The 26,141-nt window shown below is 36.5% G+C and overlaps 1 protein-coding gene across 6 annotated transcripts in view; it reads left to right on the top strand.

Annotated features, from left to right (window-relative positions):
* RPGRIP1L (RPGRIP1 like) overlaps window positions 1-26,141 on the top strand; it is a 96,088-nt gene that overhangs the window by 50,332 nt on the left and 19,615 nt on the right. For all 6 annotated transcript variants that reach the window (XR_007455645.1, XM_049621134.1, XM_049621135.1 and 3 more), the window contains 7 exons: window positions 3,135-3,513; window positions 6,609-6,793; window positions 6,915-6,998; window positions 10,149-10,250; window positions 10,696-10,855; window positions 12,548-12,621; window positions 25,375-25,558. Coding sequence is in view for 5 of the 6 variants with exons in the window: in XM_049621134.1 (XP_049477091.1) it covers window positions 3,135-3,513; window positions 6,609-6,793; window positions 6,915-6,998; window positions 10,149-10,250; window positions 10,696-10,855; window positions 12,548-12,621; window positions 25,375-25,558 (1,168 nt within the window). In the remaining variant the exon portion in view is untranslated. The remainder of the gene's footprint in view (window positions 1-3,134; window positions 3,514-6,608; window positions 6,794-6,914; window positions 6,999-10,148; window positions 10,251-10,695; window positions 10,856-12,547; window positions 12,622-25,374; window positions 25,559-26,141) is intronic.

Genomic DNA, 26,141 nt, shown 5'->3' with positions numbered 1-26,141 from the left:
GTGTGTGTGTGTGTGTGTGTGTGTGTGTGTGTGTGTGTGTACACACACCACATCTTCTTTATCCATTCATCTGTTGATGGATATTTGGGCTCTTGCCGTACTTTAGCTATTGTCAGTAGTGCTGCTATAAACGTTGGGGGGCATATGCCCCTCCAAACCAGCACTCCTGTATTCTCCGCATCCTTGCCAACATTTGTTGTTGCCGGAGTTGTTAATTTTAGCCATTCTGACAGGTGTGAGGTGGTATCTCATTGTGGGTTTGATTTGTTTTTCCCTGATGATGAGTGATGTTGAGTATTTGGTTTGTCTGTTAACCATCTGGATGTCTTCTTTGGAAAAGTGTCTATTCATGTCTTTTGCCCATTTCTTCACTGGATTATTTGTTTTTTGGCTGTTGAGTTTGAGAAGTTCCTTATTGATTTTAGATTCTAACCCTTTATCTGATATGTCATTTGCAAATGTCTTTTCCCATCCCGTCGGTTGCCTTTTAGTTTTGCTGATTGTTTCCTTTGCTGGGCAGAAGCTTTTTATCTTGATGTGGTCCCAATAGTTCATTTTTGCTTTTGTTCCCCTTGCCTCTGGGGACATGTCAAGGAAGAAGTTGCTGCAGCTTAGGTCAAAGAGGTCATTGCCTGTTTTCTCCTCTAGGATTTTGATGGCTTCCTGTCTTACATTTAGGTCACTCATCCATTTTGAGTTTCTTTTTTGTGTATGGTGTAAGAAAGTCGTCCAGGTTCATTCTTCTGCATGTTGCTGTCCAGTCTTCCCAACACCATTTGCTGAAGAGACTGTCCTTTTTCCATTGGATATTCTTTCCTGCTTTGTGAAAGATTAGTTGGCCATACATTTGTGGGTCCATTTCTGGGTTCTCTGTTCTGTTCTATTGATCTGTGTGTCTGTGTTTGTGCCCGTACCATACTGTCTTGATGATTATAGCTTTGTAATAGAGCCTGAAGTCCGGAATTGTGATGCCTCCAGCTTTGGTTTTCCTTTTCAGGACTGCTTTGGCCATTTGGGGTCTTTTTTGGTTCCATACAAATTTTAGAATTGTTAGTTCTAGCTCTGTGAAGAATGCTGGTGTTGTTTTGGTAGGAGTTGCATTGAATGTGTAAATTGCTTTGGGTAGTATCAACATTTTAACAATATTTGTTCTTCTAATCTATGAGCATGGAATATTTTTCCATTTTTTTGTGTCTCCTTCAGTTTTTTTCATAAGCTTTCTATAGTTTTCAGTGTATAGATTTGTCACCTCTTTGGTTAGGTTTATTCCTAGGTATTTTATCAGATTCCTTTCAAGAGAAAGCAAGACTCTCCATGCTTGGAACATGCTTGGGAGCCATAGGGCAGCCATCTTCTTGCTGTTAAGCAGCAAAGGAAAGAAAATGGGACTGGAGAAAGAGAATAATGAGCAAACACACAGAGAAAAATGAAGACTGGATTGAGAGGAAATTCTGATGGTTTTCCAGTCCTATTACCTTCCTAAGGCCCACCCACATCTGTGCCCTATAGTTCGATGAAATAACCATATGGGCTTACATTAAAGTCTCTTTTGTTGTATTTGCTAGACAGAATTTGTTTCTATAATTTTCAGTTAAAGAACTATGACTAATATGACAGATTCCCGAACTTAAGAAAGAATGGCACCTATTTCCCAGAGATTATCTTTCTGGACTAGTATTCTTCAGAACATACTTTAGAAAGTGCTGTAATGGAAAAAGGAATTAAAAATAGAGAGACCAGGTTATTTATTTAGTTTTGTAGTTTGTTTTTATACTTCCATTTTCTGGCTTGGGTGAGTCATTTGTTGGAACTCCAACTTTTGTGGGTAGATTTGGAGTGAGAGGCAGAAGGGATACCTTTTAAAAAAAATTTTAACATTTATTTATTATTGAGAGACAGAGAGACAGAGCATGAGTATGGGGGAGGCGGGGCAGGCAGAGAGAGGAGACACAGAATCTGAAACAGGCTCCAGGCTCTGAGCTGTCAGCATAGAGCCTGATGTGGGGCTTGAACCCACAAACCACAAGATCATGACCTGAGCTGAAGTCAGATGCTTAACCGACTGAGCCACCCAGGTACCCCAAGAAGGGATACTTTTTAAATCATTCCACTCAACATTCTATAGTTGAATACAAACCAGCCCTGGGAAAGCAGTATTGTGATTCCCTTTTCAGGCTTGCCCTCTCCACATCACCTATGTCTCTACCAAGGGCATTATGACTTTGGTTCTATTTTACCTTCTCCAGTTAACTTCTCTGGAGTCAGAGGTTCCAGATGCTCAACCCAGATTCAAAAATGCTGTGAAAGAGGGGCCTCTTTGTGAAAAGTAGAGAAATTTCCAACACTAAACTGAACAAGGCCCTGGAACAGTAACGTTTCTTTGTCCCAGGTCATCAGCTATGGTGGACTTAACAATTAATTAGTGTATTTGTTTGCTAAAATACTTATGCACAGGCTCCCTGAACTATAGTTCCAAAAGGGGCCATAGAGTAACTTCTAGCTCTGCCTAATAATTCCTCTCACTCATCTTTCTTCTGGAATGTCCTCCCAGTTCTAGCTTTTTCTGCCCTCTAAGATTTATCTCTCACCCTGTTCTCTTGTTGAGTTGAACCTCACTATACTTGCTGTCTTGGGCTAATATATCTGCTTCCCCAAACACCATTGGTTGAGGATGAGGGCCAATCCAAATGTAATGAAATCATCTCTCTAGGTGGGCTCCATCAGGTTCACTGGATTCTTACTTAAGAGTGGGATATGATCTGAATAGCTGGATTGGTTGAAGAATTAGCTCTTAATAGTGAACTAGAGGACATTTGTCATTGGACCCATCTGTTAACTTTACTCGTTAGTCATTAAATAGAATTAAAGAATATCAGGTGTTGTTTGTTTTTGTTTTTTTTTTTATTTTAACAGCAGTCTCTCCATGTATACCCAGTCTTCTATGTTTATTGCAAATCACTTAAGATCACCTGTTCACACATGTTCTAGGGAGTATTAGTTTTGAGCAATTCACTGTGAAGTTGCAAATATGCAGTTCTTTGTACATTTACAAAATTATTTTGTTTGGGGTTTGGCAGCTGCTGTTGATCTTGTCACTGTATTATTATTATAATATAAATATGTATTTTTTCCAGTCAAGTCAGCAGGCGCCCAAAACTGCTCAGCTCAGTTCTACTGATTCCACAGAGGGCAACTTAAATGAACTTCATATTACAATAAGATGTTGCAACTGTCTGCAGTCCCGAGCAAACCACCTTCAGCCACACCCATATGTTGTGTACAAGTTTTTTGATTTTGCAGACCACGATACAGCCATCATTCCCAGTAGCAATGATCCACAGTTTGATGATCATATGTGTTTCCCAGTGCCAATGAATATGGATTTGGACCGATACCTTAAGTCAGAGTCTCTGAGTTTTTATGTGTTTGATGATAGTGACACTCAAGAAAATATTTACATAGGAAAAGCCAATGTGCCTCTGATTTCACTGGCACATGACAGGTGTATCTCAGGTAAGTGTATTTCTTGAATGTATGAAATTGTAAAAACAAACCTAAATTATACTTTAGTTATGGATATGGTCTGTCTATAACTAATCTTCCTAATGTTCTCAAATAATCCTCAACTTTGGGCCTATGGGTTTTTTTTCTAGTTATTTTTTTTAGTAGTTCTGCAGATTACAATATGTGTCTTAACTTATCACAGTCTAAAATTAATACTAACAGTTCCCCTCAAAGTATAGAAAGACTGCCCCAATATAATTCCATTTCCTCCCCTGTCCTTTGTGTTATTATTGTCATATATTTATATATAGAATGCCTATATATGTTGTAAACCCAACAATACAATGTTATAATTATTGCTTTGTATAACTTTTTGTCTTTTAAGAAATTAAGAGAAGGGACAATATATATAGGAGGCTCTCACATTGACTTATGTATTCATCACTTCTGGTATTCTTTATTTCTTCCTGTAGATTTGAGTTACTGTCTGGTGTTGTTTCCTTACCCAATGTAGCTCCATTGCCTCCCTCTCCTTTGTGCTGTTATTATCATATACTTTTTAGTTTTTTATAAGTTAAACAATAAGAGTTTACTGTTATTGTTTTATGCATTTGTCTTTTAAATCAGTTAAGAGAAATCTCAAAAAACATATTTATACTGTAATACATAATTACCTATGTAATTACCTTTATTATTCTCTATTCCTTTGTGTTGATTTGAATTACCATCTGATATCACTTCCTTTCAGCCTAAAGGACTTCCTTTACTATGCTTTGTAACTCAGGTCTACTGGTATGATTCTTTCATTTGTTATCTAGGAATGTCTTTATTTTGCTTTTATTTTTGGAAGGATAGTCTTTCAGGGTATAATATTAGTCATCAGTTATTTTTTTCTTTTGTACTTTGGGTATATCAGATGACTAATTTCTGGAATGTATTGTTTCTGATGATAAATGAGCTATTGATATTATTATGGTTTCCTTGCACTCGATACTGTTCTCAAGATTTTTCGTGTGTGTGTGTGTGTGTGTGTGTGTGTGTGTGTGTGTGTGGTTTTAAACAGACAATGATGTGTATAGATGTGGATCCCACTGTGCTTGTCCTATTTGGAATTTGTTGAGCTTCTTTATATGAGCTTCTTTATATGTAGGGTAACCTTATGTACCAAATTTGGGAAGTTTCTGTTTCTTCATTTTTGTTATGCCTTTTCTTCCCTCTTGGGCAGAAAATGTGTGGGCAGAACCATACATGTGTGTGTTTAATGGTGTCCCACAGTTCTCTGAAGTTTTATTCATTTTTATTCATTTTTTTTTCTCTGCATATTGGATAATCTCTATTGGTTAGTCTTCAAGTTCACTGATTCTTTCCTCTGCCAGCTCAAATCTCCTATTGAGCCCCTCTATTGAATTTTTTCATTTTAGTAATTATACTTTCAACTCCAAAATTTCTATTATGTTCTCTCTTTTATAAAATTTCTATCTCTTTATTATATTTTGTTTTATGTTTTATAAGTCATTGTCATATTTTCTTTGAATTCTTTAAATGTCAATTTTTTAAGTTTTTGAACATATAACAGCTGTTCTGAAGTTTCTGTCTGCTAAGTGTAACATCTAGACACTCTCAGAATGTGTCTATTGATGGCTTTTTTCCTATATTTGCAGCATACACTCGTGCTTATCCATAGGTGCCATGATTTTTTGTTGTTCTTTAAAATTGGACATTTAGGATACTATATTATAGCAACTCTAGGTTTCAACCCTCCCCTACTCCACAGGGTGGTTCTCTTGCTGTTTTTGTTTGGTGACTTGCCTGAACTAAATCTGTATCTTTCCCTCATTGTACCCACTGATGTCTCTGGTAAGGTTTTATTTGTTTGTTTAATTTTAAGTTTGAGTCAGCATAGTTTAGTGGTCAGTCACTGATTGGTGAAAGGTTGCACTTAAACACTTTGAGCTGGTTGGCTTCCCACCTTTTGTCTATGAGTTAAGGAATGGGTTGGGTAAGGGGTTTTCAAACTTCAAGCAGTCTACAAGTCTCGTGTTCAGCCAGGGAAGTAGCTTACTAGAGTCTGTTCTGACTCTTACTGTTGTTACTGAGTTTCTGTAGATTCTCTTAAATAAATGCTTCTCAATTTGTTGTACACCTTTGTTTAATTTCCAGAGCCGTTAAATGGTCCAGTTTTATTATTTCTTTCTTTTTGTGGAAAGGATTTACTGAGCTCTTCATTCGGTCATTCTAGAAGTCCCACCTGTGCCTGTAATAGAAGCTTATCATCTCCTTCTATTCCATCTATCATCTTTATTCTTTGGTTCTAAGGTCTAGAGTTGTTTTGTTTTTTCTTTCCTAGCCAGCCATTAAAAGATGTGTGAAACCCTTGAGTCAGAACAGACTCTAGTAAGTAAAGGAAGGATACCCCTGAAAAAAGTTATACTTGAAATATAGTTCTGTTTTTTTCAAGTCCAAGATTTTTCAGTCTGACTAAAATTTGTGACTCTATATTACAGTTACAGCTAGGTGATACTTTTTAAAATTACTATTTTAGATGGTTTGTTTATTTTATGGACATTTGTTTGCTGTGTTGCTATTAATTTGGAATAATTTAACAAATCCCAGTAAAATATATTTTAAATTATGATAAAAGTTATCATAAAATTATATGGTAATATGAAGTCTTCCTTTGATATATAAATTACTTGAATTTGTGAAGTTCTAATATATTTTTCTATAGAGACAAGTCTTTTGCAAGAATATTCAAGTCAAGATGAAGGTTGATTTTTGAACTATAACCTAGATAATATCTTAGCAGAAGGCTAAGAACTCTGAATAATCTCCGAATTTAATTTCATTGAATTAAAATATTTATAAGTTAATTTTCTCATCTAGGAGTCAGTATTATCACTGAGACCTTAACTTCTGAAAGCAGTCTGCTTGAGAGATGAACCTATCATAGATTATTTTGTCTTTATTCTCTAAGCCATTTGAGGTGTGAGTAAAAACCAAAATTATTTTTAAAGTCGGGGGTAGTTCTCTTTGTTCTTCTTTAATTCTTATGGTAACAAAATTTCACTCTAGCATTAATTAAAATTTTTTTCATAACTTGACAGGAATATTTGAGTTAACAGATCATAAAAAGCATCCTGCAGGAACCATCCATGTTATATTGAAATGGAAATTTGCTTACCTTCCACCAAGTGGATCTATAACTGAAGACTTAGGAAATTTTATACACAAAGAAGAGTCAAAAGTTGTTCAAAAACTACCTCCAACATCCTCTATTAGCACAATAGTTGTGAGTAACCGTGACTCTAGCACTAAAGAAATCGTTTAAAAAGAAAGAAAGAAAAAAATAGCTAAAGTCTTATCTAAGTGCATGTTTATCGTACTCACTTTAATGTATTGATTTATCTTAGGCACCAACACCTAAACCAAGACAGCGTTTAACACCTGTAGATAAGAAAGTATCTTTTGTGGATATCACACCACATCAGAGTTCTGTAAGTAGTAAACACTGAAAATACTAATTTTTTTCTCCCATAATAAGTATTTGAAAGACATGATATAGTTATAATATACTCTACCTGATTTCAAAGGAAACCAGTGAATAAAATGCTTCTTTTTCCTTTAAATGTTAGCTTAATAATTTGGCACGGTTTAGAAATGTTAATTCTTCTTACTCTTTGATCTAAACCCTCCTTTGGCTCCATCTGTGTCTCCAGCTACTGCTTTAATCCTCTGTCCTCATTTATGGGGAAAAAAAATCTCTTCAAAAAGTTGTCTTAATTCTGTCATCCTTTCTTCGCACTGTTTCTTGAACTCTAGGCTGATTCATCCTCATTTCAACCACCCGTGCTAAGGTCATGATGACTTTGACTTTGCCACAGCCAATAGTCAATTCTGAGTCCCATCTTTATCTCCCCATAACATCTGACACAGTGGAATACTCGCTTCCTCTTCACTTGGCCTCTGGAACACTGTTCCTTTCTTGCCCTCCAGCTTTACCAGTTATTTTTCTCATTCCCTTGGACCAAATCTCTCAAGATTGAGGTGCCTCAACATTTAAACTGCAGACCTAGACGTCTGCTCAGTCTGTATCTGCATTCAGAGGTCTTATCCAGTCTCATAGTTTGGGGTTTTTTTTTAATGTTTATTTATTTATTTTGAGAGAGAGAAAGCACAGGCGAGGGGCAAAGAGAAAGGAAGAGAGAGAATCTTAAGCAGGCTCCACGCTGTTCCATGAACCACAAGGTCATGACCTGAGCCGAAACCAAGAGCCAGATGCTTAACTGACTGAGCCACCCAGTCACCACCAATCTCACAGTTTGGAACAACATCTAGATGCTGATACTCCCATATTTGCATCTTCACTCTTGATCTCGCTGCCCAATTCCAGATTTATTTTCTTCCTGCTTATTTCATATGCATTGGACGTCTAGTAGAAACCTAAACTTCACATGTCAAAACCCAGATGTCATCTCACCAACCCTCTTCCAAAATGTTTCTTTCATTGTTTCCCATTCTCATAAATGACTGACCATTCACCCAGTGGCACAGTCATGAAATTTCAAAGTCATCCCTTTGGCATTTCCTCTTTCACATCCCACATCCAGTTCATCCACAAAACCTGTCAGCTATACTTCCAAAACATATCCCGTAGTCAGTCATCTCTACTGTCACCACTCGAGTTACCATCATCATGTCTTTTGGACTTTAACAAAATAATAACTTATTTGTAGTTGACATATCTCTCACATAGGTAAAGGACATGAATCTTAAGCACACAGCTCAGTGAATAGCTACACAGCCACCACCCAGAGCTTAAAAAATACCTGGCATATACAGTGCATTTCATATATATGTGCTAAATAAATGAATTCAATAATTACTAGTCAGGCAGTATTTAATAGCTAATACTTACTGAGTGCTTATTATGTGTCAGACACTGAACTAAATGCTTTATGGCCACTGAACTCATTTAATTCTCACAACAACCTTAGGATCATACTAGAATTATTCCCTTTTAAAGATTGGGAAGGTAATGTTTACAGAGCTTAAGTAACTTGCTCAAGGTCAAAGTATTAGATCTGGGATTCGAACACAGGTAGCCTGATTCCTACATAAATGATCATAAATATAAAAAAGATGTGCATAGAGATGTCTGTTGCAGCGTTCATCACAACAGCTAAAAATGGTGAACCAGTTATATGTCCAACACTAGTAAAGTGGTTCATTAGATTATGATACACTCATTTATTTTAATATTATGTTTTATTAAAAATTATGTTTACCCAAAGTTTCATACCAAGAGAAAATTTTATGTTGTGGTATTAAGGGTTTTTTAAATGTAACAGGATATATTGTATTTATAATGTAATTACTACTATGTAACCAAGAGATTTCTTTATTTGCATTAAAAATTAACCATAAAGAAAAAGGTAAAAAATAAAAAGAAATCTATTATTAACAGATACTATCATTGGGTAATGAAAATATGGATTTGTATTAATTTCTTTTGTTTTCTTGTTTATCTTTCACATTTTGTCTTATTTAATATTTTTTAATGTTTATTCATTTTTGAGAGACAGAGCGTGAGCAGGGGAGGGTCAGAGAGAGAGGGAGACACAGAATCTGAAGCAGGATCAAGGCTCTGAGCTGTCAGCACAGAGCCCAACACGGGGCTCATACCCATGAACCATGAGATCATGACCTCAAGCCAGAGTCAGATGCTTAACTGACTGAGCCACCCAGGCACCCCTATCTTTCATATATTCTATATTGGACATGTTTACTTTTAAAATAGCAAAAATGATAAGCTGTATTTTAAAAATACACATCAGTTTATAAATCCTGGAAAATGATTGATTATAAATTGATTTTTGATACAGTTAAAAAAGAATGTTGATCATAGAATGTACATTATCTATCCTAGTACATGCAGTTTTTTTATTACATGAGTAATGTATAATCATTATAGAAATATTAAAAAATACAAAGGAAAATTTAAAAACATTAAAAATAAAATTAAGTTTCCCCAAATCTATATGTCAGAGATGGAATTTTGGTGAATTTTCTTCCACACTTATTCCCATGGGAGTATACACATTGTTGGCTTGTTTGTTTTTTAACAAAAGCGTGTACAACTATATGTATTGTTCCGTAGCTAGCTTTTCTACCCAACACTGTGTTGCGTACTCTCTTCGGTGTTAGTAAGTACCACTCTGTCAGTGTCAGTGCACTTGTGCAATGTCAGTGGCAGTGAGAGTGTCGGTAAGTACTAATAATGATCTATGTTATTATTTTTTTCATGGTTACAAAGAACTCAGGTATTTGGATGTACCGTATCTTACTTAACTAGCCCTCTACTGTTGGACATTTGCATGACTTTCAGTTATAAACAGTCCTTCAGTGAACTACACTTGCCATTCTTAAATTGTGTATATACCATGATGAATAGCAACCATTGTACTGAAATACATTAACTAAATTTAGGGACAGATGGGTACCTACGATATTTACTCACATGTATATGTATATACGTGTGTGTGTGTGTGTGTGTGTGTGTGTGTGTGTGTGTGATGATGATGATGATTTGAGATTTAGTAATAAATGCAAAATAACATACATGCATGTTTTTACATCAATAAAAGGAGATAACTACTTCTCCTGAAGATGGGAAGGAAATTTCATCAGAAGTGGAGCATACACCAGAAATAGAAATTAATATGCCAACTCTTTCACATATTCCTGAGGTATGTATTTGCATTAAAATTCTTTCAAAAGGTTTATTTGGTTCTTAAAAGACTTTGTATTAACAGGATCAAGAAATCATAGCATTATCCTATTTTTGTGTACAACTTCCTGGGAATAGAAGGACCAAAAATATGACAAGGGTTGTAACAGCTACAATTATGCTGATATTAGCAGGTAGTAAATAGATATATGAATTAGAGTAATCTGTAAAAGTCATTTTGATGTTAATGCATTTTTCATTCTTGGTTTATAATAACGTTTTCATATATCCACATATTATCATTTGTACAATTTCGGTGATTGTTTTCTAACGAATCATTTATGTGTAATGCTTGTCTATATATTTAAGTCTCAAGCTTGCATGCTTTATTAATCCAGTGCTTCAACAAGTATGTATACATGTGATCTAAGCAACAGTGTATCAGTGTGCTTTCATTTCTTCAGGTTTCTCAAGGAAGCAGTGTAACGAAGGTAAAAGAGAATACTGAGAAAATACAAGGAAGAGATGATGATGTGTCTTGTCTCTCTGAGGGTCAGCTTGCAGACCGAAGTTTGTCTTCTTCAGAAGATGAAACAGAAATAACTGAGGAACTAGAACCAGAAGGTGATTTTTTTTTTCCTTTTTTTAAGTTAACATTATTTCCTTCTTTGCTTTATTTAATCTGTTAAGAGTATGCCTTTGGGGCGCCTGGGTGGCTCAGTCAGTTGAGCGTTCGACTTCGGCTCAGGTCATGGTTTCACGGTTCGTGGGTTCGAGCCCCGCGTCAGGTTCTGTGCTGACAGCTCAGAGCCTGGAGCCTGCTTCAGTTTCTGTGTCTCCCTCTCTCTCTGCCCCTCTCCCCACTCGTGCTCTCTCTCTTTCTCTCTCAAAAATAAATAAACATAAAAAAATTTTTTTTTAGAAGAGTATGCCTACAGGGCATCTTCATTTAACAGTGGATCTACCTCATGATACCTATCTCTCGACAGAAACGATGGGACAGAGTTCAGTCTCGTCAGCTACGGTCGGGGGAACGACTGCACACCTTCTTATTTCGGCTTGGAGTGCCCCACTAGCATCCAAGTAGAACTGCTGACCACGTGTCCAGTTTATATTTTAAATAACTTCATATTCTCTGTGGGTGTTATACTATCATCTGGATTATTCTAGAGAAATGAACTTTTTAAAAATTAAAACTAAGAAGTCAGACAAAAAAGACAACTCATGACAGTATTTAATTTCTGTGAATATCTGGAACAGGAAACTATAGTGACAAAGCATTGAAGTCGCTCCCTGGGGAAGGGCAAATAGGAACAGAGAGATGCAAAATAGGAGTAGATTATCGGGGGCACGAGGAAACTTATGGAGTGATGGATACATTCACGATCTTAATTGTGATGATTTCACAGAATTATGTATATGTCAAAATATCAAATTTTACATTTTAAATATGTGCAGTTTATTGTATGTCAATTGTGCCACAAGACTGCAAAAAATTTTAAAGATGCTTTTAAATACTAACTTGATTTTTTGCACAGTATAATTGGTTAGGCTGTTAGAAAACACCTATTACCCTGTTCTCTTTAAAAAGATTATTTTTAGGGGCACCTGGGTGGCCCAGTCAGTTGAGCGTCTGACTTCGTCTCAGGTGATGATCTCACGGCTCGTGAGTTCGAGCCCCGCGTCGGGCTCTGGGCTGACAGCTTGGAGCCTAGAGCCTGCTTCGGATTCTGTGTCTCCCTCTCTGTCTGCCCCTCTCCCGCTCATGCTCTGTCTCTCTGTCTCTCAAAAATAAACAAATATTTTTAAAAATCTTTTTAAAGATTATTTTTTCAATTTCACAAGCTATATTTTTATTATCTTTGTTTCTACTAAAACTGAACTTGGAATTTTCAGTCGTTTTTTTTTTTTTCTCTCTTTCCTGAAATATAATTTAGGGGCGCCTAGGTGACTCAGTCGGTTAAGTGTCTTACTCTTGATTGCGGCTCAGGTTGTGATCTGACAGCTCATGAGATCAAGCCCCATGTCGGTCTCTGCGTGGAGAGCACAGAGTCTGCTTGAGATTCTCTCTCTCTCCCTCTCCCTCTGCCCCTCCCTTGCCTTGCTCTCTCTCTCTCTCTCAAAATAAATAAATAAACCTTTAAAATAAATGAAATAAAATGTAAAAGTAAATATCTTTGCTGTTAAAAAAGGTCTAGACATAATTATCATATTGTTCTTTTAAGGTTGTCCTTATGACATATGCTTATTTCTGTCCATTTTACAAGGTATAATTGCTTTAATAGACTTAAACTATTGAGTTTTATTTTTTAACAGATGAGGAAGAGAGATCAGCGTCTGACAGTGATGAGTGTATTATTCCTGGTCCTGTCTCCGAGAATATCAAACAGGTCAGTAACTTGATGCCAGCTAGAAAATTGTGAAATAAAGTTGTTTTCATTCGTAGTGTATCAGTCTTCATGTATGAAAATCTTTGGGCAAAAATATTTCTGGGAAAATGCTAATGTATTTTCACAATCTTACCCATACAATCATCTAGTACAAAATGAATTTATATGTAGTTTCATAATGTGATGGGTGATAACTTCTAGAGTTAGTTTGGCTTACATGTTAACAATACCTAACAATAGTAGCTTTAAAAGTTAATTGATAAAACCAGTTGACTTCCCTGACTCCTTTTCAGAACCATTGTACAAAGGTATGTTAAATCACATCTCAACTTTAAGAATTCAAAATGTGATATTGCATTCAAAACTATAATAGCTTGCAAATGTGAATTCATACACTATTCATATCTAAATATGTCCACTGATAAACTATTAAAGTTATTTCATTTCTGCCAAAAAATTAAACCCTGTTAGATCCTGTATAGTGTTTACGTGTTTTGTAGCACATTGATGAAAAGCAGTATGTAAATTCAAATTTTGAAAAGAAAATTGTACTCTAATTTACATGGGAAGTATACCACTTAGCAGGGCATTTTTTATTTTACGGGGGGGGGGGGCATTTTTATAAAGTAAGTGTAAGTAAAGTAAAAAGGCTCTAGCTTTTTCTGTTCATCTACATTAATTTTCCTGAAATGATTAATTGTACACCTTTTTTTAGAATTTCTACTTTTTGGGTAAGAATTGGAATACTTCTTTCAACTCTTAAAATTCTCAGCTTAACCTCTTTGCAGAACAAACCCAAATGCAAACAGAATAGTTCATCTGTCCAAAATTTTATTACCATTGTTATTAATTATAATACCACCTGACCCATGCATCCTGATATATGGAGTCTTTTTTCTTCAAAATCAATAAATCAAGGAAGAAATCTTGAGTATGGTTTCCTGGACATTTTTGATAAAGCATTTAGTTCAATTAAATTTAGCTTTTTTGCTTTATCAAACCTGAAATTGTTTATCAAACTGATGAATAGAAATTCTATGCTGTCTATTAGAAAATTGTGATAATGGGAATTAAAGGGAAAATGGGCCCCTTGTGTGGATAGCCATTTGTATTAGGGTTTTCCAGGGAAATAGAACCAATAAGATATATATGTATAAATGTCTACATATAGAAAGATTTATTATAAAGAATTGAGCCACGTGACTGTGGGGACTGAGAAGTCCCAGGATCTGCATTCAGCAAGGCAAAGACCCAGGAAATGCAATGGTGTAGCTCCAGTCTGGGTCTGAAGACCGTAAAAGTTGGAGTGCCAGTGGTACAAATTCGAGCTGGAGAGCAGGCAGGCAGAGACCCAACAAGAGTCAGTGTGTTCCATTATCACATTCAAAGTCAGGAAAAGACCAATGTTGCATGTGAAGGCCAACAGGCAAGAGGAGTTCTCTCTTTTTGTTCTCCTTTTTGTTCTGTTTAGGTCTTCAATTGATTAGAGGAGGCCCCACCCACATTAGAGAGGGCAGTCTGCTTTACTCCGTCTACCACCTCAGATGTTAATCTTATCCAGAAACACTCCAAGGACACACCTAAGGCAATGTTTGACCTATGTCTGAATAGCTGGTGGTCCAGTCAAGTTGACAGATAAAATGAACTATCACATCATTTTATGAAGAATGTATTCTCATTACACCGAGCACAGTAAGCGTGCATGTTGGAATCAGACATTTCTTCCTGTACATCTTCCTTAAGAACTGCTTCAGGTAGCACTTTCAGGACAGTGACACATGGCTTTCATCAGAAGGAAAGGACGACTTGAATGGTGCTTCTGACCTAAGCACATCGTGCGTAACATGTCCTTTAATTATCACAACACTCCTATATTCCTTAGCATCTACTCTGTGTCAGAAAAGAAGCAATCCCTGGCCTCAAAGAAGTCACAGTCTGCAAGGAAACACAGTCACAACGTAAGGTGGTCGGAGCTAGGGAACAGAATGCACAGGGTGCTGCTATAGGAGCATTCAAGCAGGTACCCAACAGCATGAGGGACCCTCATCAAGGATGACTTCCAAAAGTCAGTGAAGCTTGAGCCAAGTGTTGAGGGTGATGAGGAGTTAGTGAGAGCCATAGAGGGGTCATTTCAGGACAGAGGAATGATAGCATAACAATTAGAATGTGGAGCATAACTTGTTCTGGAAATTCAGAATGGTTTTAGGATGGACTACATCTATGGCACACCTACAGGGCCCCGGGAGAATATGCTGAAAAGGTAGACATGTCCTCAGCGTTGAGGCCTCTCGTGTATCATCGAAGGAGGCTGAAGTCTATCCTAAAGTTCTGTGAGCGGCCAATAAGGGCTTTTAAGGGAGGGGGAAGATCACTCACTCATTAAACAGATATTTGGGGAGTATTTGCTGCATTCCAAGTTTTGTTCTAGGCCATGAGAATATAGCAGTGAATAAGAGAAATAATCCTCTTGCTCTTAGGGAGTTTACACTCTTGAATTCAATTTTAAAAGAAGAGAGGCACAGAGACTAATTAAAAAGTAATTAGAGAACCCTACTCTGGTTCCCCCCATTTGATGAGATTTTTTTAACCAATTGCCTCTACCCTCTCATGTCACAGAATTGAGACTAAAGTAGTATCCTAGATAAGTATCATTTATGCCAATTACACTGTGAATCTGAATTACCTGCTACACTGTATAAGCACTTGAAGATCACCCAGTTTCCTCCTTGCGTGTTTCAGAATCTCTCAGCTCACAGTTATTTCTTAGAAATGTTGATCCTTAAAAGGAATCTAACAGATTTCCCAGGACTTAGACATATTACTTGGTTCTTCCTCTTTTCTTTATGTCTGTGATGTATAATTAATCATAGATTACTTCATTTTGTTTCATTTCATTTACAACATTTATGAGCTTCACTTTGTCAGAGTGAAATGCTTGTCCCCTCCTTTTCTTTCCAAAGTGGCATAATTAGTGTTAGCATCTTTTTTAACAGGCTACATAAAGTTTAGTGGCTGGATTAAATCAAGTCATTAACATAATGTGCTACCCAATTTGCCCCTATCGCTCTTCGTTTCCAGGACATCAAAGGGCCACAGAGCACCAGTGTAATTGGGCCTTGCTGGCCTGTCAGATTCCGTCAGCCTGACGACTGATTCTTTTACTAAAAAGCTTCTAGGCATGATAATTAAGTGGGGTGGGGGGAGTCTGAGAAATGTAAAACTTTGGACATTTCTCTATGAATATTTTATTAATTTGAATAATCAGAAGTTAACAGTATCAATTTGATGTATAATACATTGATTAAAAGCCTTGTTTTAGGTCCTTAAAATAGACATCAAAACCAAAAATTTGCATCTGCCATGACACTAAAAAAAAGAATTAACAATCCTCCTTTCAGAGTGTTTCTAGTTTTATCTTTTAAGCAATGCAGCTTTCCATTTTCACTATGAAATGTATGTCCATCAATTCACAGATTTCTTAAAGTGCGCCCACAGGTAAGAATGGGAAGTCACACTCTGAAAGAGCAACGGACTCTTCTGTGCATTGCGTATTTACATCGTTCTCTTTCTCTGTTTCTACTAATGGCAGTTTTGTAAAAACTGCCATATTCAATTGGGCGAAATTGCAATTCCACCTGGAAACCAGGTCCTCTTGAACAATATGAGCTGGCATTCCCAGGTGACTGCAATAATGATGTTCAGCAAAATATGCTTTAAAGATTTGAAAGGCAAAATGCATAAAGCAACTCACTACTTTTAGAATTCATGTATTAAAAAGTATTAAATCAGGGGACACCTGGGTGGCTCATTAGGTTAAGCATCCAACTTCGGCTCAGGTGATGATCTCACTGCTCGTGTGTGCATGTCTCTCTGTCTCAAAATAAACGTTAAAAAAAATTAAAAATGAATAAAAATAGAAAGTATTAAGTCGGGGCACCTGGGTGGCTTAGTCAGTTAAATGTCTGACTCTTGGTTGCAGCTCAGGTCATGATCTCATGGGTCACGGGCTCAAGGCCTGAGTCGGGCTCTGAGCTGATAGTTTGGAGCCTGCTTGGGATTCTCTCTCTCTCTCCTTCTCTGTCTGCCCTTTCCCCGCACATGCACCCGTGCTCAAAATACATGAGTAAACTTTAAAAAACTTATTAAATGATTTCAGAATCAAACATGATATCCTGTCAATGTGTAAAATAAGCCCCTCCCGCTGTTTTACATATGGACGCTTCAGCTAGATAGAATACGTTTCAAAATATATTTTAGGTGAAACCAGAAATGTTGAATTACTCTGCTGGTAGATTCTTCCAAAACTATTTTTTATGTTTTGCAACTTAATTATCTCTTACTAATATACTATGGACATCTTTCCATAGTAGTATATTCCCATTTCTTTTAACAGATGCATAATACTGCAATGCATAGCCATACCATATTTATTTAAATAAGCCCCTTTTGAAGGACCTTTAGGTGAGGGCATCTAGGTGTCTCAGTTGGTTGAGTGTCCCATGGAGCCTTAGGTTTCTTTCAGTTTTTGCTAATGCAAACATTTCTGGTTACAATAACAACGTCTAAAAATTCCTGCTTCCTCACATCACACCTTTGCCAAACCAATGGTGAAGAAATTACACCTCACTGAAAATTCCATTACAAAGAAGCCAAGAAAGAGGAATATTTATATACACATACGTACACATTTTTATATGAGCATACAGACACAACATTTAGGTTTATGTAAACAAAGAAAATGTCTAGAAATATATAGTCCAAACACCATTAGCAGTGAGTATCTCTGGGACATGGTCAGGGCAGGGGTCAGCAAACTATGGCCAATGTGTCAATCCCAGCCCTCTCTCTACCTGTTTTTGTAAATAAAGTTTCACTGAAACACAGCTACACCCATCATTTACCTATTGTCTATACTGCTTTCACTCTAGAAGAGCAGAGTTGAGTGTTTGCAACAGAGACCATATGGCCTGTGGTGCAAAAATTATACAAAAAGTAATTGCCAACCCCTTTGGCAAAAAATTGCCGAAAACAAGGAACTTTTATATTTTACTTTTGGGATTTATATTGTTGGCTTATTTTTTTTAAGTATATTTATTTATTTTGAGAAAGAGAGAGAGTGAGCAGGGGAGAGGCAGAGAGAAAGGGAAAAAGAGAATCCCAAGCGGGGCCACACACCATCAGCACGGAGCCAACATGGGCTCGAACCCACAAACCATGATCGTGACCTGAGCCGAAATCAAGAGTCAGGCGTTTAACCTGGTGCCCCTGTTGTTGGATTATGTTTAATGATGAGTATAGACTCCTTCTAGAAAGGAAATAATTTGTAAGCTAAGTCTGTACTAAAATGTTAAATAATAACTAGAGAACAGTTTCATATGAATATCATAGAAGCTTTTTTGTCAATATCTTAGAAAGGGACAACAAAAATATACGTTGAATCTTTCTTGGTTTAGAGCAGTGATTCTCAAAATGTGGTCCCCAGACCAGCAGCGTCAGCGTCACCTCAGAAACTGTGAGGATGCAAATTCTTGGGCCCCACCCCACACCTCATGAATGAGAAATTCAGAGACGGAGGCCCAGCAATCCGTGTGTTATTGAGCCTTTCAGGTCATTCTGGGGCATGCTAAGAGTTTAAGAACAACTTTAGGGAAAAGTGGTACTTCTCACCATGACTGCACACTCAGATCACCTAGAGAGCATTTTTAAATGCCAGGGCCTGGCTCCATCCGGATCAGCTAAATCCGAATTTTGTTTAAAGCTCCCCGGGTGATACTAATGTGCAGCCAAAATTGAGAACCACTGTACTATAACATCTGTTTTCAATGATGGTGAAAGTGGAATACCATATCAAAATCACCTGAAATTGAGGGTAATTTTTAAAATTCTCTCCTTCCTTCACATTATTGCCATAGTAAGCCACAGTTAATGATGGAAATGTGTCATATCCCTCAGGTGTATTAGGACAGGAAAAAATATTCCAACCATTGCTTTAGAACATGTGGTAACAAGCTTCTGTAATTTGCTGACCATTATAGATGCAGTAATTTTCATGGTGTATAAGGGAGACCATGACAGTATTCTAAAAATAAGCCCTCTTAACTCGAGCACCATTTTGATCTCCATCACTGAAGTTTCGGTATTTACATTAATTGTTTAATATGGGTCTTTCACAGAACACATGAGAAAAGATAAGTTACTGCCACTGATGAAAGCTGGGTTTTTTTTTTGCTTTTGTTTGTTAAAAACATTATTGTCTTGACAGTTTGAGTTTCTCTTTACTCTTCTTTCTCCCAAAGAGCTTTTAAGAAACCAAATATTTTCCATCAAAACATGTATGAAGAATGGATATGATTCCTAATAAGGGGAAGTTTTAGAGCCTAGTGTGAGTTGAGAGGACTTTTTTTTTTAAGTTTATTTATTTATTTTCAGAGAGAGAGAGAGAGAGCACAAGCAGGGGCAGAGAGGGAGGGAGAGAGAAAATCCCAAGTAGACTCCACACTGTCAGTGCAGAGCCCAATGTGGGGCTCAGACTCACAAACCGTGAGATCGTGACCTGAGCCGAAACCAAGAGTTGGTTGCTTAACTGACTGAGCCCCCCAGGCTCTCCTGGGAGGACTTTTTTTTTTTGAGATGACTCTGCCCACCCCCAGCCTGAAGAAGGAAGTTGTAAGGATCACTTTTAATCAGTGTGCATTCCTACCCTGTTTACCTATGGCTCTGTCAATACCAATGGTGAGCTTTTTTTAGAACTCACCCCAATTAAAATTTTTCTCTTAAAGGGCATAGACATAGATTATAACCTTCCATGTCCATTTTATATCTTATCAGTTTGCTATATAGTACCAAGTTCTGCCTACTCCTATAGGTAGGCTTTGTTTATATTTATTTACACACATACACACATACGTATGTAACACATTTTTATGGTGATAAATGTAATACCCATGTAAATTCATGTAACCATTTGGGGAGTAATTTGAATTTCTCACATCTATCCCTTAGCAATTCTTCTAAGAGAATCATTCACATACACAAGAAAACATAAAGGAATGCAACATTGTTTGTAATAGCAAAAAACTGTGGACACCTGGATTGTTCATCAGTAAAGAAATAAGTGGACTATAGATTATATATACAATATAAATGGAATTCTATATAACAGTTAATATATAGGAATTGGATTTTAATTATAAACGTGAATAAATCTAAAAATATATAGCATTCAGTGAAAAAAAACACAAGTTGCAAAATGATTAATAGAGGCTGATACCACTGATATAAAGCCTAAAAACAGAACAATACTCTGTGTCGTTTATGGATATATACCTATGTTGTAGAAAATATAAAAGCGTGTTTGGGAGTGATACATGCCAACTTAAGAATAGTGGTTACCTATGGGGGGATGAGAAAGGAAAGAAAGGAACTAGGAGGTAGGGGCTTTACCTGTATCTAACTGAAATGTTTCATTTCTTCAACAGTAATAACAAAAAAAGTTTGAATCAGATACAGCAAAATGGTAACATCTGTTTTAGACGTTGAGTACTTGAATATGCCAAATTATTTTCTATACTTTATCATTTTTAAAGTTACGGAAATGCTTATTCACTGTAGAAATTTAGAATGAAATAAAACTCACATGTAATCTCACCAGAGTTAGAGTTAAATCTAATGGACTAAACCAAGTTGAAAACTTTTATCATAGGCCATCCTCAGTTAAGGGATACGATGTTTAAGGACTGTCAAGTATAATTAGTTTTTAGAAGCCTAACAATTCAACTCCAATGTGACTGCTCTGATGCTTGAAACCAGAGGAAGAATTCAGCATGATCCTCTGAAGTAAAACATAAAAAATTTAAGCATGCCAATAAAAGCTTAAGTAAATACTGTAGAAAAATATGGCCTAAAAAGTGAATTAGCATCAGTCAGGAAGCAATGGTGGAATTGAGCCAAAATCATGAGAACTTTTAACTTTTTTTCTCTGCGAGTAATACAAGCTGTCATCACATTTCTAGATCATTCAATCACACAGTATGGTGTGTCCATCTATACAGGCAAGTAAAAATAAGTTCTTACTTGAGTGACTTCTGTTACTTCTGTTCACCACAGTCGACTTTTAAATGCTTTTTTTTTATATGCTAACATCAACATCTTGCTAACTAGAGATGTAAATAGGGCACTTGGTGAACAAGACAAAAGTAACATCATACTTAGTAACAAACGTTCACACATACAGAATAGAAGACAGGAAAAGCCTAAAGCCTATACCATGTGGCCAACTTACTACATGTGAAGGCTACCAATACCCTACAGAAGTACAATTGTCTTGTTCTAGAGATCCTAAACAGACATTATGATGCATCTGACTGCAAAGACTTGTTTGAATCAGTGTATGGTTATCCCTTGCAAGTCTCCTAGTGGAACTTTTCATTGTTTTATTATGAAAAATCGGAAAAGTTCAAAAAATAGTAACCTCCCATCTCAGTTCCACAATATTGACCTGTCTTTGAAATACTCTTATTTAACTGAAACCTTAAACAGCAAGATTTCTATATATTTTTCAACAGTTAGTAATAACCAACTTACCAAAACACGGGAGACAAATATTTGTTAAAAAAGAAAACCTAAAAAAAAAAAAAAAAAAAAAAAATGCAGCTACACCTTTTACTGGCAATATACAAAAGATATTCTGAATATATAAAAAATATTCAGCCTCCCTTGACTCCATATCTTTAAGTATTTATTGAGAGCCTACTATGTGCCAGATAGGATGTTAAATAGCAGAAGATTAATAAGACAAGGCTCTGGCCTCCAGGAGCTCACAGTCTACAGAGAAGCAGATAGGCCAAAAAAAAAAAAAAATCCATTAAGTATAACGTGACTAGAAAGTGTAGTAAGGACCCAGAGGAGGAACCAGCTCACCCTTGGAGAGTAGAAATGCTATCCTAAAAGGACAGCATGTGTGGCCCAGGACATAAAATAAGTAGAATTTTGTCTGGTGGAGAAGATTTCAGATACAAAAAACCTGAGCTATATAAACAGCACACCACTGGTCCCAGAAAATGGCTAGAGTGTAAGTTAACAGGCTTTCAAGCAGAAAGGGTGATACCTGATTTGTTTTTAGGGAGAGAATTCAGCCACAAGAAGAGCAGCTGAGACTCCAGACCAGGGATTAGGGGCAGGAGTGCCTCGCCTCTCTTCTAGCCGTGAGAGTAGATCCCTTCGTTTCTGAGTGTGTGCTGCATGCCAACAGCAGTGATGTCATAAGCAGGGTAGCTCGAGTCCCTGCATCCCTGAGTTTATAGGCTGGTACCGTCCATCTGCGTCCAGTTTTGCCGACCAGCTCTCTTTCATGATTTCTTCTCATTTCTCCCTTGTTACTCCGTCAAACTGCATGCTAACACTAGGCAGCTGTTGGGTGGGTCCTTCCCCCAGATCAGATGAGAACCTAAACAAATTTCTCTAGAGATAAAAATGAAAAGAGAAGCCACATCCTGTTTTGTCTTTTTATCCCCAATAGCTGATACAATGTTGAAACACAAGCTTTCAATAATCTGATGAATCATTGTGTTCAGGAAGTGGAATGAATAGGGATGGGTGATCTCCAGGATGTGGTGGGTATGAAAAATGAAAATGGCAACCGTGGCTCCGAGGTCTCCTGGCTGTAGGGTGGCCAGGTGGCTGGTGATGTCACCTGAGGTGGGAAATATCGGAGGATGAATGGGATCAGGGGAGAGGGTATGAGTTCATTTCTGACACGAAGTTGTCTGACTGAACCATCAGACAGCTGATATACTTCTTAATCTTCAAAATCTTTATTTACAATCTAGTTGAACTTTTGATTCACAGAGGCAAAAACACAACCAGAATTGTTCCAATGTTGAAAAATAAATTGGCTAGCCCCAGTAGCCAAAAGGTATAATGTTCAGAAAATTCTTTATTCAGACAGAGCATGCTTCCCTGGATATATACTATTTGGAACTTATCCGTCTTCTAATTTATTTTAAGTTGATTTATGTAGCATAAAAAGAACAAAGATGGGGCGCCTGGCTGGCTCAATCTGTTAAGCACCCAACTCTTGATTTCGGCTCAGGTCACTATCTCACGGTTCAAGGAATCGAGCCACACATCAGGCTCCGCACTGACAGCATGGAGCCTGCTTGGGACTCTTTCTCTCCCTCCCTCTTTGCCTCTCCCCCACTTGCTGTCTCCTCTCTCTCTCAAAATAAGTAAACATTTTTTAAAAAGACAAAAGGGGCACCTGGGTGGCTCAGTTGGTTGAGTGTCCGACTTCGGCTCAAGTTATTCAAATCTCACCATTCGTAAGTTTGAGCCCCACATCGGGCTCGCTCCTGTCAGCCTGTCAACGCACAGCCCGCTTCAGATCCTCTGTCCCCCTCTTTCTGCCCCTCCCCCGCTTGCGCTATCCCAAAAATAAATACATATTAAAAAAAAAAAAAACAAAGAAATGGTAACTAATAACTTCTATACATAATATTAGAAAATTTAAGGGACATGGGATAGAGGTAATGAGGCTCAAGGGGGAATAACAATAAAAAACTGGACCAGAAAGGAGATGATGCTATGTAAGGAATTTTAAAGCTCTTTTAAATTTATTTGAATATGATGGGTTTTCTTTTGGTTTGTTTGGTATTGATGTTTTTGCTTGTTTCTTTGGCTGTAATCTACTTTCATTTAGAATTCTATTTTTGTATATAGTCTTATTTGATAACTTAAATTTGTCCTTACAGTAATGCAAGTTTTTATATGGGGATTGTACACTTAATATATTATTAATAAAATAACCGGTTAAATAAATTTGATTCCCCTGCTATTTATAAGTTCATTTGTCTCTTCATTGGGTTCTGTGCTAAACAACTTTAAATTCTTCTCTGCAAACGTAGAGGTAACCATTTTGCCTCTCGGTGGCTATTTTCCTTTAATTCTTTTGTGCCGAGGCAGGAATATTTTATAAGATGTTATTGTTATAACAATTCTGAGTTTTTCAAATTACAAGGCATGTAAAAAGACTTAATTATGCATGGTGCTCCATTTGAACCAGAATTATAAAATGTGTGTGCGCATGTGGTATTCTGACAACCACGATGCATTTTAAGGAAAAAATAATATCACTTAAAATATTTTCTTTCCCATGTTAGTCTTCAGCAAGCAGAGAAGGGCTTTTCTGAAGTGAGGTTAGACAATAGAGCCAACTTCATTTTTTATGCACGTGAACGGAGAGGGCTCGAGGTTATTAGTTGAAACCGAGTAACCTTTCCAGGCTTCCATCTCTTTCTTTTCAAATTTGAATATGAAAAGCATATTCAAGTCAAAGACCATCACTTTAATGACATTTGGCAGTCATTTGATTTATTAGGTTTTAGAAAAAATTTTCCTTTAAATATTTCATCATACTATGCTAATCCTAGTAATATTGCCAGCTGCAGCCTTGTACCTGTATTAGTGGAGACAGAATGGTGTGGAATTTTCTCTGTCATCCTAGTAAAATTTCCATGAATCTACTGAATAATAAAATAACCTTATTGAAATATTCAGATTTGGGTTTTTAGTTAAAGTGTCTTAGAATACATAATAAAAGAAAATGTCTTTTGAAAGAATGGGGCAAAATTACTTCATCAAATATTGAGGGGGTTTGACAGCAATAGAAATTGTTCTTTATGGGGATATTTTTACAATAGGATAGTTATGCTTTTCAGTTTGATTAATTATATTATATGCTTTGAAACATCTAAGTAGTCACTATGGTGAATTTGCACAACTGATTTATGTTTGACAATGAGTTCCTAAAAAGTTGGCCATATAGACAGGTCCTGGTTTCAGGATTTTCTAGCGTGCTTCTGAATTTAGTAAAGAGGGGTTTAGTAAAAGGGAATGAAGTATAAATTTAAAATTGTAAAAAATTTTACAGTTCTAAGGGAGGAGTTACCTTGGTGTGATCTAATTTTTAAGTCATAGACTGTTGTTTGTTTTAAGTCATCACTCAAGGAAACATATATGGCTTGTATAATAATGTCTGTGACACCAAAATGTATTAAGTAAGGATTGAAATGAAAATTACCCAGTAAAACTGTTATTTGTAATTATTAAATCTGTAAAAATGAGGTAAAAAAAATAAATCACAAGGAAACCTGTGTTAAATTAGGTAGACAGTTTGTTTTTCTCGTTTGAAAACATTACTTATTGAATGAAATATGTTGTGGCAGAATATATAAGAAAATGGACTATAGTTTCTGCTCTAGTTAATATGGATTCATATAGCAACGTATACTAGCATAATCGCTATGAAGTATTCAACAGGCTTTGATCTCTAAATAACTGAAACTTTCTCAGGTACAATAGATTAAATAAAAGCAGTGATAAACATGTACTTCATTACATAGTTTGAAACAAGGCCAAGTGATACTTGTCATTCTGAAAGCAATCGGAGATGAAGATCTCATAATCTTCGGCCCTGATAGACTCCTAGTGGGGTATTTATAGCCTCAAATGTAAATCAGGAGACTATTGCCATGACACCGTTAACTTCAAACCCTGGGGCATTAGAATCTCATTCTCTCTCTCTCTGTCGTGAATAATCTATCATGTGTAACTACACAGTCGTGTACAATGTGTTCCAAAAAAGAAACCCATTGGCCTTCATGTTTTATTTAAAATTGATAGTGAAAAAGAGGAAATGGGTTTCTGCTCATTTGTTTTATGTTTCTTTGTTGTTTTTTGTTTCTGCTCTTGAAACAGCCATCAGAAAAAATTCGGATTGAGATCATAGCTCTAAGCCTTAATGATTCTCGAGTAACTGAAGATGACACTATCCAACGGCTGTTCGTTGAATGCAGATTCTACAGTCTTCCTGCTGAAGAGACACCTGTGTCACTTCCAAAACCCAAGAGTGGGCAGTGGGTCTACTATAACTATAGCAATGGTATGTATGGTTCATTTATAATACAGACTTTTGTTTTTGTCTTACGGTGAAGGTAGCTGTAGGAACAAGGACAAAGTATGATTCTCTAATGTTCACACAAAGTCATGGAAGTCTCATCAGAATAGATTAATACAAGTCAGGTCGGTAGCATCAGGATTAAGAATTCAATTTGAAGTAACACTAAAGTTAAGAGAAAACAAAAATGGTAGGAAAACAACCTCTCTAGGTGTTCCCGCTATATCACAGAATCAAAAGAAAAATGTCACACGTGGGTCTACAATTGAATCAAAACGTATAATGTTTCGAGGGGAATAAAAAAACTACTATCTTTTTAATCATGATCCAAACAATTCTGTGGCCTAATTTTTTCTACTTTTCTAATCAATGTCCTCACATAGATGTTTTTACAATATATATATATATATATATATATATATATATATATACACCTGTCTCCCAGTGTCTATATGTTCAGGATTTTAATTGAGTGACCTAAATTCTTAGAATACGTTTTCATGTTTTAGTCCACACATGCATTGAAAGCTGCAGGCAGGTTGTCTCTTTTAGGGCTTTACCTGTCAGC

The sequence above is a fragment of the Panthera uncia genome (genome assembly GCF_023721935.1).
Source record: "Panthera uncia isolate 11264 chromosome E2 unlocalized genomic scaffold, Puncia_PCG_1.0 HiC_scaffold_19, whole genome shotgun sequence".
NCBI classification, from domain to species: Eukaryota; Metazoa; Chordata; class Mammalia; order Carnivora; family Felidae; genus Panthera; species Panthera uncia.
Note: the sequence above shows the minus strand (reverse complement) of the source record. Positions and strands in the feature narration are given on the sequence as shown.